Raw genomic sequence first — 14,988 nt, forward strand, 5'->3', positions numbered from 1 at the left:
TGTATTTATTTAAAACCAACGGAAGATAAGAGGAAAAACCAAGAGACCGAAAAGTAACCGATTTAAATATAAAATATATAGATGTAGACACTTTACAAGCCGCTTTTCTTTCAATACTCCTTGTAAAAAAAAAATATTTTTAAAGTAATATGACGCCAATAAATTCTATTTCACGTTTTGTTTTCTGAAAATTATACTAAAATGTCGTTATCCCTAGGTATATTGTTAAGCAATTTCCAAAAAGGTTAAAGTCCAATTATTGTTTTGCTAGGTTATGTTCCCGTAAACCTAATGCTGTTGTTTCCTTCAGTCCTAATTGGTAGCAACGCAGTTTCTCTCTTACAGAAATTTCAACATTTTCTAGATTTCTGGAACTCGTTCTGTTTTGTGTCAGATTTAATGAACGTTCTTTATAGAACAACAAGTCTTTTAGTTTTATAAGAGTATTCTCTTACTGGTTTTTCTCCAGTAAGTACGACGTCTTAAGGTAGTATTCAACTAGTATTCCGAATGATCCATGTGTATGTCATGTGCCATTGACGATCGATAAATAGATCCACATTGTTATTAAGTACTGACATTGACACAGCAATCGGTCATCGGCCACACATGACAGATGCTTTAATAGGAATTCCACGTTCACCTAGCCGTTTCCAAAGTTTCGCTTAATTATTCACCTTTAACTCCACTCAGGTTGGGATTACAATACAATATGCGCATTTCAAGATTATTCTATATTTCTAGGGAAACTTAAGAACTTTTCAATGTACACACAATTTTAAACATACATATTCAACCTAATTAAAACCGCACCAACCTAAAGTTTCTCAGCTCCTTCATTTTCTAAAGGCAAACTCTTTAACGAGAATGAACATGTCGAAACACAAATACCGCACAAACACACATACCTAGCAATGAACATAGATTAAAATCGCAGAAGCCCAGAGCTCCCACAGATAGTTTTCTATTTGTTTTGTGCCAAAAGCAACAGGTTGTTATGCGCACTACTTCTAGCTCTCAGCATTCATTTAACTTCGTTCATGTTCTTCAGAGCAATTTTATAATTAAATTTAGGTATGTATGTAACATCTGCGCGCATTTTGAATTTGCGTTGCAATTATTTATTTCAAAATATTGTGCAATGTCGAAATCTTTTAAACAAATGTCACTTGTAAGTCCGCTTTTAGGGAGGAATACAAGATGAATTTATCATTTAAAGGACTATAATTTTCATCGATAACGGGGACCAATTTAGAGGACTTAAAACAGCATCTTTAGATTCTTGCATTACCTACTCTCTTGATTAGTATTAGAGCACATTCCGGATTAAATTGTCAGCTGATAGTTGGCCCAATGGGAGGTCTGACATTTCATACTGATCCATGTCCAATTGTCTATACTTAGATTTTCAAACCCGACGATACAGTCAGATGACTAAAAGTTTGCTGTGTTCCGGGGCTCTAAACTACACTGTTGTACTTAAGATAATTGCAAAATGAAACACGACAAACCTCACAGCATAAAAAGACAACAAAAACCGACTTTTCTCCTACATTCGCGCCATTTCGTTGTCCCACAAGCAACAAGTGAACGTCTTAGCTCGGCCATTATTCCAGATTACGAGGTACAGGTGTGAAATAAAAGTGCCACTAAAATATCATATACTGAGGTAGGGAGGTAATCCCTCGTAAAAGTGTTCAGCTTAACACCCCCATAATGTTTGACGGGGGTACTTATTGAATGAGGTTTTTGTGCCGTCATTTTATAAGGCAAGTGAACTGCGTAAACGTTACTTAGCGAAAGATGTCACTTTGCTATTGATTGGACAATTGTAAATGCATAAATATATGGACTAGCTAGTGGCGTCTACGGCCGATTTCGGCCACGGAAACTGTTCTTATACCAGGAGATCAGCCAACTGTGCAGGACATATTTATAGTGCACGAGCATTTGATGACCTAGCTAGTGACTAACAGCCGCACTGATTGGTCAATCATAAGTTATGATTCATAACGTAAAGCACAGTAGATGGGTGTCATTTGATCATCTTTGGCAGTCGTTATGGAAGAAAGAAAGTTTGACAACCAATCTTACTGTCCAGGTAACTGGAATAAGGAGGTCAGATAAGCAGTCGTTCCACGAAAACACTGGTACTCAGCCGCATCTGATTAAGACTGGAAACCATATTCACTACACTGCATGCATATTTTAACTTTAAAATGGCAACACACATCGCAAGGCTTGCAATTTAACTTAACAAACTTCATGTTTGGCCTAACTTCAAAGTTAGCAGTCTTCGTGTGTATACACGGCAAGTTTAAACGTTTATAATAGGTATACGTTGCAAGTTGGTTATTATGCATGATGCAGTTTTATGAGAGATAAACTTAGCGGTATGGAGTTGTGAAGCGATTTGAATTTTATAAGTACCAAGTGGTATATGGGTTAAGATGTTTTTGTTGTTGTTATAGGTAGAAGACATTATAGATATTAGTGAGTTGTGCAATTTAATTTTAACGATAACCGAACCATTTTCAATATTCAAATCCGATCTGACCAGATCTATACATTTTGTGGTTTGCTCATCTGTTCACGTGGTAGCAAAATATTTGTATATTAATGTAATTGAAGCAAATTTTATTAAATGACAATGTGTCGTTATTCATGTTATATATACTTGATAAATCTAAACTAATTTAGACAAAAATATTAAAAGAAACATTGACCATGTAAACATTATTGGCTACTTTCTGAGAAAGAATAATCCTCAAAGGAAGCAGGTGAAACCGCGCGTAACAGCTAGCTATCATAAGCTGAACAACAAACCTCGTTATATTTTAAAGGATAACTTTAAAGCCAACTTAACAATTTGATGGAGTGTACCTTTTAAAATTGTTTAGCATTGTGATACTTTTAACCGAAGTTTTCCAATCATTTAAAACTTAACTCTGTAGACTCGACTTTGCTAAGTTAAGTACTTTAACTTAGTTTGCTTGTATCGTATTTTTCAGTCGGTTTTTACATTTTGTGAAATATTGTATGAAAGAGAAGCTGCATGAAACATTTATGTAAATAGTTTTGATTTATAGTTTGTATCGACAAATATTTGTATTAATAATAAAGTTAGTGATTTGCAAGAAAAAATATATGTAAATCCATTCTAAGCTAAAACCCATTTTAAAATTTTCTCAAAGGCATTTATTACTGTTATATTTTTTACTTGTATGTAAGGGACAAGATTTGATTTGCAGGATAGTCGTGGGCGTGATCAGGTACAAACTTAAGGCGACTGTTGTGTTTTTCTATTTAAAAACAAATAACATGGATTTAACGAATAACAGAGTTGAAGAAAATATATAATGTTCTATGACACTATAATGAGAAAAATAATGCAATACTGTTTTTGTCATAAATCTTTACAGCAACCAAAACAGATGAATTTTAGACATCATTTCTAAGAAAGAGCTAATAAACATCAAAATTGAATAGTGAGATAAATAAGTTCATATTTAGCAAGTAAGATTTGTTTGTCTGTCTGTCTATAACATTTGACAACTTAGAAAGTTTGTTGACGCTCATATTAAGTTCTGTTTGCGTTTATTGCAACATCAATTTAAGCTGTCTAGACGGCTTTTAGAAATGTAATAAAAAGGCAACGCAAAAGATGTTAGGTGAATTAATTAAACTGCAGGCCACCCGCTGTGGTTTCAGATTTATTAGAAAGTCTTTGTAGTTTTATGTTATCCTTAATCCGAAGGAACATTATGAATGCAAAAGGATTTATTTGTATGTATTTTTTTTTAAACGGATAAACTATTACGAAGATATTGGTAACTATCCGTTTTTCCGTGAGTTCCTGCGTCCTGTGCTAACTTCTACCCGTACCGGGATAAATATGTCTAGGCCTATGCTACTCGCAGATAATGTAGCTTTCTAATAGTGAAAGAAATTTTTAAATCGGTTCAATCATTTTTAAGTTTATCCAAAACAAACGAAAGTGTATACATATTTGTTAAATGTTAGAGTAGATGAGGTAGGTTGAATTCATAATGTTAATGAGGGACAGTCGAACTCATATTTTAATGCGAAATCTTTTTGCAATACTTGTAAGGGAAAGAGAGCCTTGCTGTAACGGCAAAAATACTTTCAAATTTATTATTAAAGTATATTCATGTTATTTTCTCGGTTTTAAATCTGATTACAAAAATACAGTACAACCGAATACACAATAGAAATCTCACGGATATTCATTCCTACTGTGACATACAATGGGCCACAGATTACGAAGACCCAGTTCCATTCGATTCTGTCGTCATTCATTCATTCACTCTTGCTGAAGATATTGATTAAGTTCATTCAGTACCGGATTACTGGCCTTGATTAATGCAGCCTGTGATTTTATGTAAATTGTTCGCAATTTTAAAATATTGTTTTATTTCATACTCTCTGTTTTCCTTCTTCCTGTAACTTGATAAAATACAGCGTATGTTACTCGGGATAGAGTAGCTTTCCATTTGTTAAAGATTTTTTTAATGTATTTAGTAGTTTTGGAGTCTTTGGGATAAAAACAAACTTTTCCTCTTTGGAATATTAGTGTAGACTAACCAGATTTAGCCCTTCACTGCTTCCCGCACCTGAAAAAGTGTAGATAACAAATAAAAACATAAACCAATGTTACAATTAAGTTAGATTGTAATTCGTAATTGTTATGCATTAGCTTATTCAGTTGGTCCGTGTTAAATTAATCCCAGGTTTCAATCTTGGTTAATAATCTTTTGATCTCATTAGCTATGTTATTTTTCTTCTTATAAATGTTGTTTTAATCAATCGGCTTATATCTTAAACTTACCGTTTGTCCGCGGTTTCATCCGCATCCCGAGAAAATGGTGTCAAAAACTTAATTGGTTCAGCTATTCTTGAGTTAACGCAGCGTAACTATCACTACTTTCTTTTTTATATAAAGATATATAACGTAAATACTTTTGATGTTCATTAGAAACCCAACGGAATGATGTAGGCATTTACTTAGCTATCTGAATCAAGTCAATGTCTCATTAGTTTACGATATCTTGCTTATAATATGAAACCTTTAGCGGAAGCTACTAACAAATAAATGTCACATTACTAATCCAATTCAGTACCATACAATTATTAGCTAAGTGACATGGCAATTACATGCAGATTGGATAATCTTCAGTGATTGGATGTACGAGTGTTCATCAGAGAGAGATCGTTCATGCGACTGGGTATATTAGCATTACAATACACGTCTAGTGATTAGCTTGTAACTTTGTTATTATGTACTGGGATATGTGTTAATTGTGTTGGTAATTATTAGTTGTAATATGGTGACATATTGATGTACATATTGTACTCTCGACGAAGATTAGCTCGTAGCTTAGTCAAAGCTGAGGATCGATCGATCATGAGGTTAAGCAACGCTTATCGCTTTAATGATATTGACATATTGATACGGTAAATTGAGTCCTTTGAATATGAATATATAATATATCAACAGAATAATCTATCTCTGAGTTTAAGTGGTATAGTGGCTAAAGCATCTGCTTCTCAGATCTAGATTTCAGATCAGGCAAGTCCTAATTTAAGTTTTCTACTATATTTTATCAGTAGTTCCTCCCATGTCCCAAGGGAACAACTTCCCGTACCCGGATAAACAGAAGCTTATATCCTTTCTCAGGCTCTAAATTATCTTCTATGGTGTGAAAGTCTGACAGACGGACAGATACTTTTGTTGCTATAGCATGTACATTATTAGTCAAGATTTCTCCTTCAAATATTATAAAATTAAACCATTACCTTTGTATAAAAATCTTTTGAAAATATCTGATAAGATCGTTCAACCTTCTTACTCAAAATGAAAGCCATACAAAAAACATTGCAGAATCTTTTGAAACTACACATTATTAAGACAAGAACATTCATCTATTCATTAGGAGCATTAACTTAATGACAGTCGAAGGTCAAGGTCATAATAACCAGCTTATCTGAAAGTCAAGTGTTTTGCGCAGAATTTTGATAAGGTTAATAAATTCGTACATTATCTTGTTGACTTGTTGCCTTGGTAACAGGAGTGTCAATCGATAGGTGTTAAGGTTGGTTGAACTTAACGCGGTTGGTTTATGGATGAGTGTTTCACAGTTTTCAGGGTTTTGGTTCCATTACTATTGTTCTATATATACTTACTTACTAATACTACACATCAAAGTAGCTCTGTCTATCTGTCCGTAGGTCACGATAATACCACTAAACAACAACTAGCATCAAACCTATTTATAATTTTTGAAATTCATAAGTGCTTGTAAAGCCTAAATAAAAAAAATTGACTTTGAAAAACCGATTTAAATATATTCTGGCCTAAGAAAGTACACGGGCTACTTTTTATCTGGATGTAGGCAGTAGTTCATTCAGGATGCAAGGGGAAAAGCTAGTAATGACACTAAATGAGTGTCCTTTTGACACACAAATGACACAACCCCATTACCATTCAAGCAACCATTACAATATCATTTGGGGCCTCATGTGTACACACTTTTATCATAATAACGTCCTATTTGTTATATTTCTTTACATAATAAATAAATTATGCTCCTCAAGTCGGTGTCGAGAAATTGCTGGCTATTTTCGTGAGTCATCAATAAAACATTATGGAAGGTAAACCTGAGGAATTTGTTCGCAGTGATTTAGATAAGAAACTGGGTTACTTAAGTAGTATATTTTTTTTGGTTTGAAATCCTTGCTACGAGTAAAAAGCGTAGCTGCTACGGCGTAGGTCAATGCTACGAACGCTACGCGAGTTATTGAATCTTTTTCTTCTAATTTCTATGACGAAATGTACTTGAAGACTACGCATTGACTAAAATAAAAACCAAATTATAACCAGTGTTTGTATTTGCCGTCCGTCGGTCATGGGGATTTGATAACTTCAAATATTTTAGTTATCGCTATAGTTAAATGGTCAACCAATGTAAGATGTAAAACTTTCAAAGTAGAAGGCACTGTTGATCAAACACTGACTTTCATTAGATAGATGCTACGTAATAGATGCTACGACGTAGTCACTGCTACGACTGCTACGCCGTAGTAAATCAATATAACCTACATTTTACTTCATTTGCGAAATTACAAACTTTCTCACAAGCTCTAATAAATTGGTAATATAATATTATTAGGTAAACATACTCTTAACGTCAAATTGAAAAGTTTGTTTACTATACGTATCTTCCGTCTTTCGAGCACGTATCAAAGTTAGTTTATAATTTAATTTAGTAACAAACTTATATGTGGCGGTTGAGTTTCAAATAAGAGGGGTTGTTTCACCAAATATTACTGATGAAAATATTTTATTAAACTTACCTACATGAGAGAACTCGTAAGGGTCGGTAATGAGTTTTTGAGTTATGACTTTTTGGGCAAAGAGTTCGTTAATTTTTGGCAGTTTTGGGGTCTGTTTCGATAAGGTTTGAGATAAATCGTGAGGTCGTTATTTACAGGACTGATAGTTATCATATGCGTGTCGACTGCCTCGTTGGTCTAGTGGTCGCAAGCGCGGCTGCTGTGCTCGAGGTCTCGGGTTTGATTCCAGTCGGGCCGAAATCGCGAAATCGGCCGTGGACGCCATTATTACGTTAATCGTAACCTGCAACCTACTAGGACTATAAAATATGGGTGATAAAGGTTTTCAATAGGCAGCACACAGATATTGTCATCTTTGGCAGTCTTTGCGGGCAGTAGTCAGAAATTCTGACGACCAGTATTACGAAGGGATATCGGGTTGCCAGTTAAACTAGGTAGAGGAGGTCTGATAACACTGTTACGATGAGACTGGTAGCCAACCCCAACATAGTTGGGAAAAAGGCTAGACAGATAATAATTGGCAGGTAGACGAAACCGCAAAGAATTTCGTCTGAATATTTTTTTTTTCAATAAATGAGTTTAAAAGGTCAAACGTAAGGCTAGTGACTGCAAATCGTCTAGACAGATTCAATTGATTGTATCGACTATTGATAGACGAAATACATTAGACTAGGACTGCAAATAAATTAACTTTTACAAAGGGACATCGATACGCACACTAAAGTCAGAATCTATTATTATCGTACTTATATAAAGAGCGATCACTTATCGCATCTTTATAACTCTTTCTAAGAACCAACCCCCACAAACTGTACACTAAACTGTCGACCGATAAGTTTTCAGGCAGTTTATTTTGTATCTGATAAAAATTTTGTCGATCTGATATCGGCCAGATAGGTACCTGATTGTTGTAATGAAAGAAAAAACAAATCTTTATATATTATTTAGGTACGAAATCTCTTAAAATTCTTACGAGAGTGAAATATGGACGGATTTTTGTCACACATAGGAAAACCGTGCGTATACTCGAGGCATATTCCACGCGCCAAAAATCTGTCGCTTGGTTTTATGTTTTACTAGCTTCCGCCCGCGGTTTTGCCCGCGAAAAGTTCGTTTATATCGCGTTTCCAAGAGAATTCTTCAAAAGTCCGGGATTTCCAACAAACAGACAGACAGAGTTACATTCGCATTTATAATATTAGTAGGGATTACTAACGGCATTTTGCATCGAGGAAGACCTAGCAGAATACCTACCATTATAGAAGCACTGTGAAACTGTAACTACTTACGCCATCATCACTTAAATAAAAACACATGACTAATTCTATAAAAATAACTCTCTTCTTCCCCAGTGGTGGAGCACTCCCGTCCCCGCGTGTGCTCACTCCCGGAGAAGCCGTACAACCCTCGGGTGTCAGACGACCTGTACCGGCTGCGGACCTTCAGCATCACCACCAAGGGCGGCGTGGTCAACTGCGGAGACTCCATCTGTAACCGCAGGAGTCGCTCTAATACTTCTGTTAATTCTACTAACAGCAGGTATGTGTTTTTCGTGATTAATCTAACTTCAAAGGTTCACCGGTATTCCGGTAATAAGTACAGTAGACTGCACATTAGTGGTAACTGTCATGCACTTTAACGCAATAGTAATAGGTACGATTTTCCTATAAAACTGTTACCACTGACCTGAAGTTGACTGTACTTTATATGTCTTTCTGATATATAAGCCATATTATTACACATTATAATTCATTCTGTAGTTTTTGCGTGAAAAAAGGAGCAAACTTCCATACATCCATTTGTACATAGAAACTTTCGCATTTGTTATACTTGTAGGGATGCGGGTTTTCTTGTAGCTCTTAACCATGTTGAATGAATGTTAAAAAGAGTAAATACAAAGGGTGACTGAAGTAGTTTTTGTGTTTGTCTAAGTGTCCATAAAGTTTAAAATACCTACCTTCTACATCGAATCGAGAACTTTTTATTTTTGGTTAATTTACATAAATCGGGTGTACGGTGCACGTACATGAATTTTAAAAATACACTTATTGCAATAAATAAGTTAGCTAGTAGGTTCGTGCATTTGCACTTTGGACGCAACCTACATTTGGCAGTGCATTGACACTAACATATTGCATTCTTCGATGCAAATTATGTACCGTAATTTTTTTATATTTTAGTGTTCAATTAGACGTGGTTTGAATCGGACAACTTGCATTTTTATTTAGATTCATCCCGTCGGGCATTCAGTGACATCATTTTGCATTCCATACTGACATTCCACATTTAAGTGACAATTTGCACTACATTTGCATTGACAATACTTATGTAAGGGAGCCCCCTTACACCGGGTTATCAAAGCATTTTTTTTATGCTTCTTTCTGTTGTAAAAAATTGACTATACAATTGAATTTCACAACAAAATCCGAGCAGTTAATATATATTGACTTTTATATCTGACGTAGTTTAAAGTACTCATCAAAGAAGTAATGAGTTAAATAAACCTAGCATAATCCATGAAATAGGTGTCATTACTGGAATGCTTTGCTTCGGAAGCGAGCGATGATAGTCTCGAACACGCGACTTCGTGATTGCCGACTGAGTCATAAAACTGATGTTCTGTTAGTAGTTGAAGTTGGAAGACGAATCGGGTGTAATGTGCTTAAATGTGCATTTTGTTGCGTGTTTTTAAACGACGCTACGTAACAAAGATTCCTTAGATCGGTATACCTAATTAAATACTAAGAAAAATTTAATAGAATTCTGTCCACAAGGAAATATCGTTTGGATGCCTCGAAAAAACCTGCAACTACATAAAAAAGCTTTAAAACACGCATTTGCTAGAAGTTGTTGTTGTAAAGGCATCAAATACACACGTATACTGTCCTAAAGGCGAGGATGTCAATGGTGGGCGGTACTGTAACGCATGTGTCTGACATTATTTCTGGATCTACTCGCTTTAGCAAACAGTTACAAATTGCGTGTGAACATATCTAAAATGTCCAAATAATTGCAACCTTTACGCGCGAACACATTATAATATTGTAGACTCGCATCGACACTGCGGCGGTTACACTCGACGGCGGCGATAACTCACGAAACACTGAGTGGACTGTATAGGTTAGAGTTATACGCGAATGTATTGCCACAGGGACTTGTTCAAATAATAAACGAATGCGACACTTTTACACGGCTTTTATTTATCACCACAATTGTTATCACTGGTTTACATTAAGTTTACTCTTTAGTTTACACGACTTTATTATATTACACACGATTGTAAACACTACGAGATTTATCACAGCAAAGTTATAACGATTTAAAACACAATAGTTTGAACACAATAGAGTTTAGCACAATAGAGATTTAATAACACAATGAAGTTAGAGTTTAAAACACAAAGAAGTTAGGGTATAAGTTTTAACACTAAGTTAGGTCACAAGTTTAACACTATTAGGTCATAAGTTTATCACAGTTTTTAAAGTACAGTTTACACAGTTTTATAACACAATTTACACGATTTTATAGAACACAATTATTGGCACATAGATTTATAACAATTTTAAGGGTTTTAGGGCATAGGTTTAACCCTAGTACTTTCACTATTTTCACTGAGCACTGGTTATAACGAGCATTACTTGCTTACTGTGGGTCGACTACAATTTCTTCGAAAAATGACTCTATCTTTATACAATATTCTAAGGTCCCAAGTCGTAGGGGTACCGGACGGGTTGCAATTTACGTTGACCAATTAGCTATAATTTTATGACTTACGCCTGACCTTTTTCAGCCCCGCTACTCGACACGAGGGGGCTCTTTGATTAAACTAAGCATGCTCATTGGTGAAAGTTATGGAAAGTTACTGATGACCGTTATCCTTTTACGCACACATGTAAACTTTCTTATCTATTGCGCAATGATTAAAGCTATTGCATCAGCCAGATATTATTACTAAAAACCGTTACATTCAAAATCTTATTACGTAACAATCAAGTTAGTCACAATCATAAACACATATTAAACAAAGCTTATCTGGCTATCAACAGTGTCAGTTATAGCATATTTCAGCATGCATGTTATAGATTCATATGGTTTGGCAATATTGATTACCTCATAACATTCCTAAATTAAGTACACATATTATATACATCTAGCCTATATCTACTGCAGGCTCGGCGTCCGCAACAGCTCTCCCCCCGGCGCAGCACGCGTAGCCTCCTCCTTCACGAGGACGACGAGCTTGCTGACTGGGCGCCGGAAGACTCCCGTTCGTGTCCGCACCTCGGCGACTCTGATGCCGCCGTCAGGTCCAGGATGTGTGCGCTCGACGATCCCCATCGGCCAGACGTTACGCGGCAGCGTCCCGTCGGCGATGAGAACCACGTCGCCGGTCTGCAGTGGTCGCTCGTTGTTCTGGGGCTCGCCTCGGGGCGCGAGCAAGGGTAGATACTCGCGCACCCAGCGCGCCCAGAACCGGTCAGCGAGCGCTTGAGCGGCCCGCCAGGTTCTGCGGTCCGCCTCGTCGCATGGGCCCGTAGTGGGCAGGCCCGTTGATGAGCCCAACAGGAAGTGGTTGGGGGTGAGCGCCTCGGGGTCGAGGGGATTCACGCTCACGTGAGTCAGGGGGCGCGCGTTGACTGCGAACTCTGCCTCAGTCAACAGGGTCAGCAGGACTTCTTCGGAGGGCGCCCTCTCGTGGAGCGTGGTGCCGAGAGCCGACTTGACGGTTCGCACCATCCTCTCCCAGGCGCCTCCCTGGTTCGGCGCGCCAGGCGGTATGAACCGCCACTCCATCTTGGCCGCCAGCCCTGCTTCTTTCAGGGCCGGCAACCACTCGTTGTATGCTGCTCGAAGCTCGGCGTCGGCACCTCTGAAGTTGGTGCCGTTGTCGGAGTACATGATGCTCGGCCATCCCCTGCGCGCAGCCATGCGGCGCAGCGCCATGATGGCAGAGTCCGTTGAGAGGGAAGCCACCAGCTCAAGGTGGACAGCGCGACACGTCAGGCACGTGAAGAGCGCGCCCCACCTCTTCTCTCGGCGACGGCCCACCTTGACGTTCATGGGCCCGAAGTAGTCCACCCCGCAGTTGGTGAACGGGCGGTGGAACGGGTCCAGGCGGGCACGGGGCAGGTTGCCTGTAGCTGGCGGCCGGGGCACGGCGCGTCTGCGTCGGCAGAAAGCGCAGCTGGCCTCGACGGCGCGCACGGTAGGGCGCAGTCGCAGCACCCAGTAGCGCTGCCGTAGGTCGTTGGTCACGCGCTCCCTGTTGGCGTGACCCGCAGCACAATGCTCCTTCTGTACTAAAAGCTTAGTTAGTGGGTGACGGCCGTCCAGTATGACTGGCCGTTTGGTTTCGGCTGGTGCAGTAGCCGCCTCGATGCGGCCTCGCACCCGGAGTAGCCCGTCCTCCATGACGGGATCCAGCTTGTACAGCCGGCTCGTCCGTGGCAGGGGACGCGCCGACTGCATGCGCGCCATTTCGTCCGCGAAGCTCTCTTCTTGGGAGCGTCGCAGCAGCTCCTTCTCCGCCCGTTCAATGTGGCGGAGCTCGAGCGTGGTGGCGGCGCGCCGACACTTGTCAACGAACAAGAGCGCCCTCGCCGTGGCCCTCACCAGCACGTTGTAGCGGGAGAAGCGGGCTGGGTTAGGCAGCCAGCTTGCAGGGGCCTCGGCGACGTGCAGCGTCTCGTGCTCGTCGTCATCTTCGGGGCTGGCTCGGCAAGGCCAGCAGTGCTCGCCGCTCTGGAGGAAACTCGGACCCTGAAACCATCTATCACTTGCACCAATGGGTGCGTCAGTTAAACGTGTGGCGTCATCCGCCACGTTAAGTTGCGTTGGAAGCCAACGCCATTCTTCCTTTGAAGTTAGCTCGGCGATCTCGCCGAGACGGTGCGCGACGAAGGGCGTGTATCGCCGCGCGTCGTGCTGTATCCAATGCACGACTGTGGTTGAGTCCGTCCAGTAGACGGTTCTTGTTATGTTAAGCCGATGCTCTTTTCTTATAGCTTCGGCTAGCCTGGCCCCTATGACCGCGGCTTGCAGCTCCAAGCGCGGTATGGTCTGCGCCTTCCGCGGCGCCACCTTGGCCTTGGCAGCGACCAGCACGACGTCTGCGGCGCCGTCCTTGTTCGGCATCCGCCAGTACGCCACAGCAGCGTATGCCTGCTCGCTGGCGTCACACAGCACATGCAGTTCACGCTCATCATGGTGGGTTGTCTCGTAGCACCTGGGCAGCTTTAAATCGGTTAGGTTTGACAGTTGCGACAACCATTCCGAGAACTGTTCATTGTCCTCTTGTGGAATGGAGTCGTCCCAAGACATTTGGAGCCTCCATAGGTTCTGAAGGATAATCTTCGCCCTTACTGTGTAGTGACTTAGAAGCCCAAGCGGGTCATAGATTGACATGACTGCGCTCAAAGCCTCTCTCTTCGTTGGTGCGCGCTTTCGGTTGCGCACCTCGGCTGGCACTCGGTTCATTGCAGTGTTGAACCCGAGCTCGTCACGTTCAGCGCTCCAGTATAGGCCTAATATTTTGCTGGCAGGCCACTCACCACCCAGTTGTGTAGGTGCAGTAGTGTGCAGCTCTGAAGGCACGCTGCGCAGAACTCCTGGATCGTTGGAGCTCCATCCTCGCAGCGTGAACCCGGCGACGGCGTGTACTTTCTGTAACTCTTGTACTGCAGTGTGTGCCTCGTCGGCGTTATCATAACTTACCACCAAATCGTCCATGTAATGATGGCGTGTGATGGCGTCTAGTGCCAGCGGGCACTCCTCGCCATGCAGCTCAGCGTTGTGGTTGCGCACATAATGCGCCATGAATGGAGAGCTCGCCGCGCCGAATATCATACTTGTCATCTTGTATTCTCGAGGCGGGCTGCTTCTGTCCTTTCCTCTCCAGAGGAACTGCTGAGCTGGCTGATCTTCGGGGCGTATTTTTATACGCAAGAACATCTCTTGGATATCAGCTGTGATGGCCACAGCCTTCTCTCGAAATCTGAATATAATGCCTGGGAGGGAGAGCAGTAAATCGGGGCCTTCCAGGAGTGCGTCGTTAAGACTCACACCATTGCTTCGGGCTGCTGCATCAAACACAAGTCTTTGCTTACCTGGCTTGTTTGGGTTCTGCACCGCGAAGTGTGGAAGGTACCAGCACTTGGGGCTGGCCTTCTCCGTCCCGTCGCATGGCACTGCATAACCTTTATCCAATAGGTTATCTATCTGCGATGTATATTGCACCGCGAATTCAGGCGCGGCGTCCATCTTCTGTTCAATTTTGATCAGTCTTCGTAGTGCCGCCTTATAGCTAGGCGGCATGGACACTGCATCTTCTCGCCACGGCAGCCCCACTTGGTAGCCGCCCTCGATGGCTGTGGTTGTGGCCTCCACGATGGCCTGTGCTCGACGGTCCGCGTCGCTCACTCTTGGCTTGTGAGTGACACCTAGGGCCTCGATCTTGAAATGCGCCTCCACAAGTTCATGAAGTTGATTATCACCTTTCATGTCTCGCTCATGAATATGTAGTACTCCACCTTCAGTGGCCACGAGCGTCCGAGGTGCTGTTCCATGCACCACCCAACCCAGCTGTGTTCTTGATGCAGCAGGTTGGTTCGGACC

General features: G+C 40.8%; 1 protein-coding gene across 1 annotated transcript in view; it reads left to right on the forward strand.

Annotated features, from left to right (window-relative positions):
• Positions 1-14,988, forward strand: part of LOC110377635 (uncharacterized) — a 103,049-nt gene that overhangs the window by 58,618 nt on the left and 29,443 nt on the right. The window contains exon 3 of the mRNA XM_049845955.2: positions 8,727-8,913. Within this exon, the coding sequence (XP_049701912.1) occupies positions 8,727-8,913 (187 nt within the window). The remainder of the gene's footprint in view (positions 1-8,726; positions 8,914-14,988) is intronic.

The sequence above is a fragment of the Helicoverpa armigera genome, chromosome 25, assembly GCF_030705265.1.
Source record: "Helicoverpa armigera isolate CAAS_96S chromosome 25, ASM3070526v1, whole genome shotgun sequence".
Classification (NCBI taxonomy): domain Eukaryota; kingdom Metazoa; phylum Arthropoda; class Insecta; order Lepidoptera; family Noctuidae; genus Helicoverpa; species Helicoverpa armigera.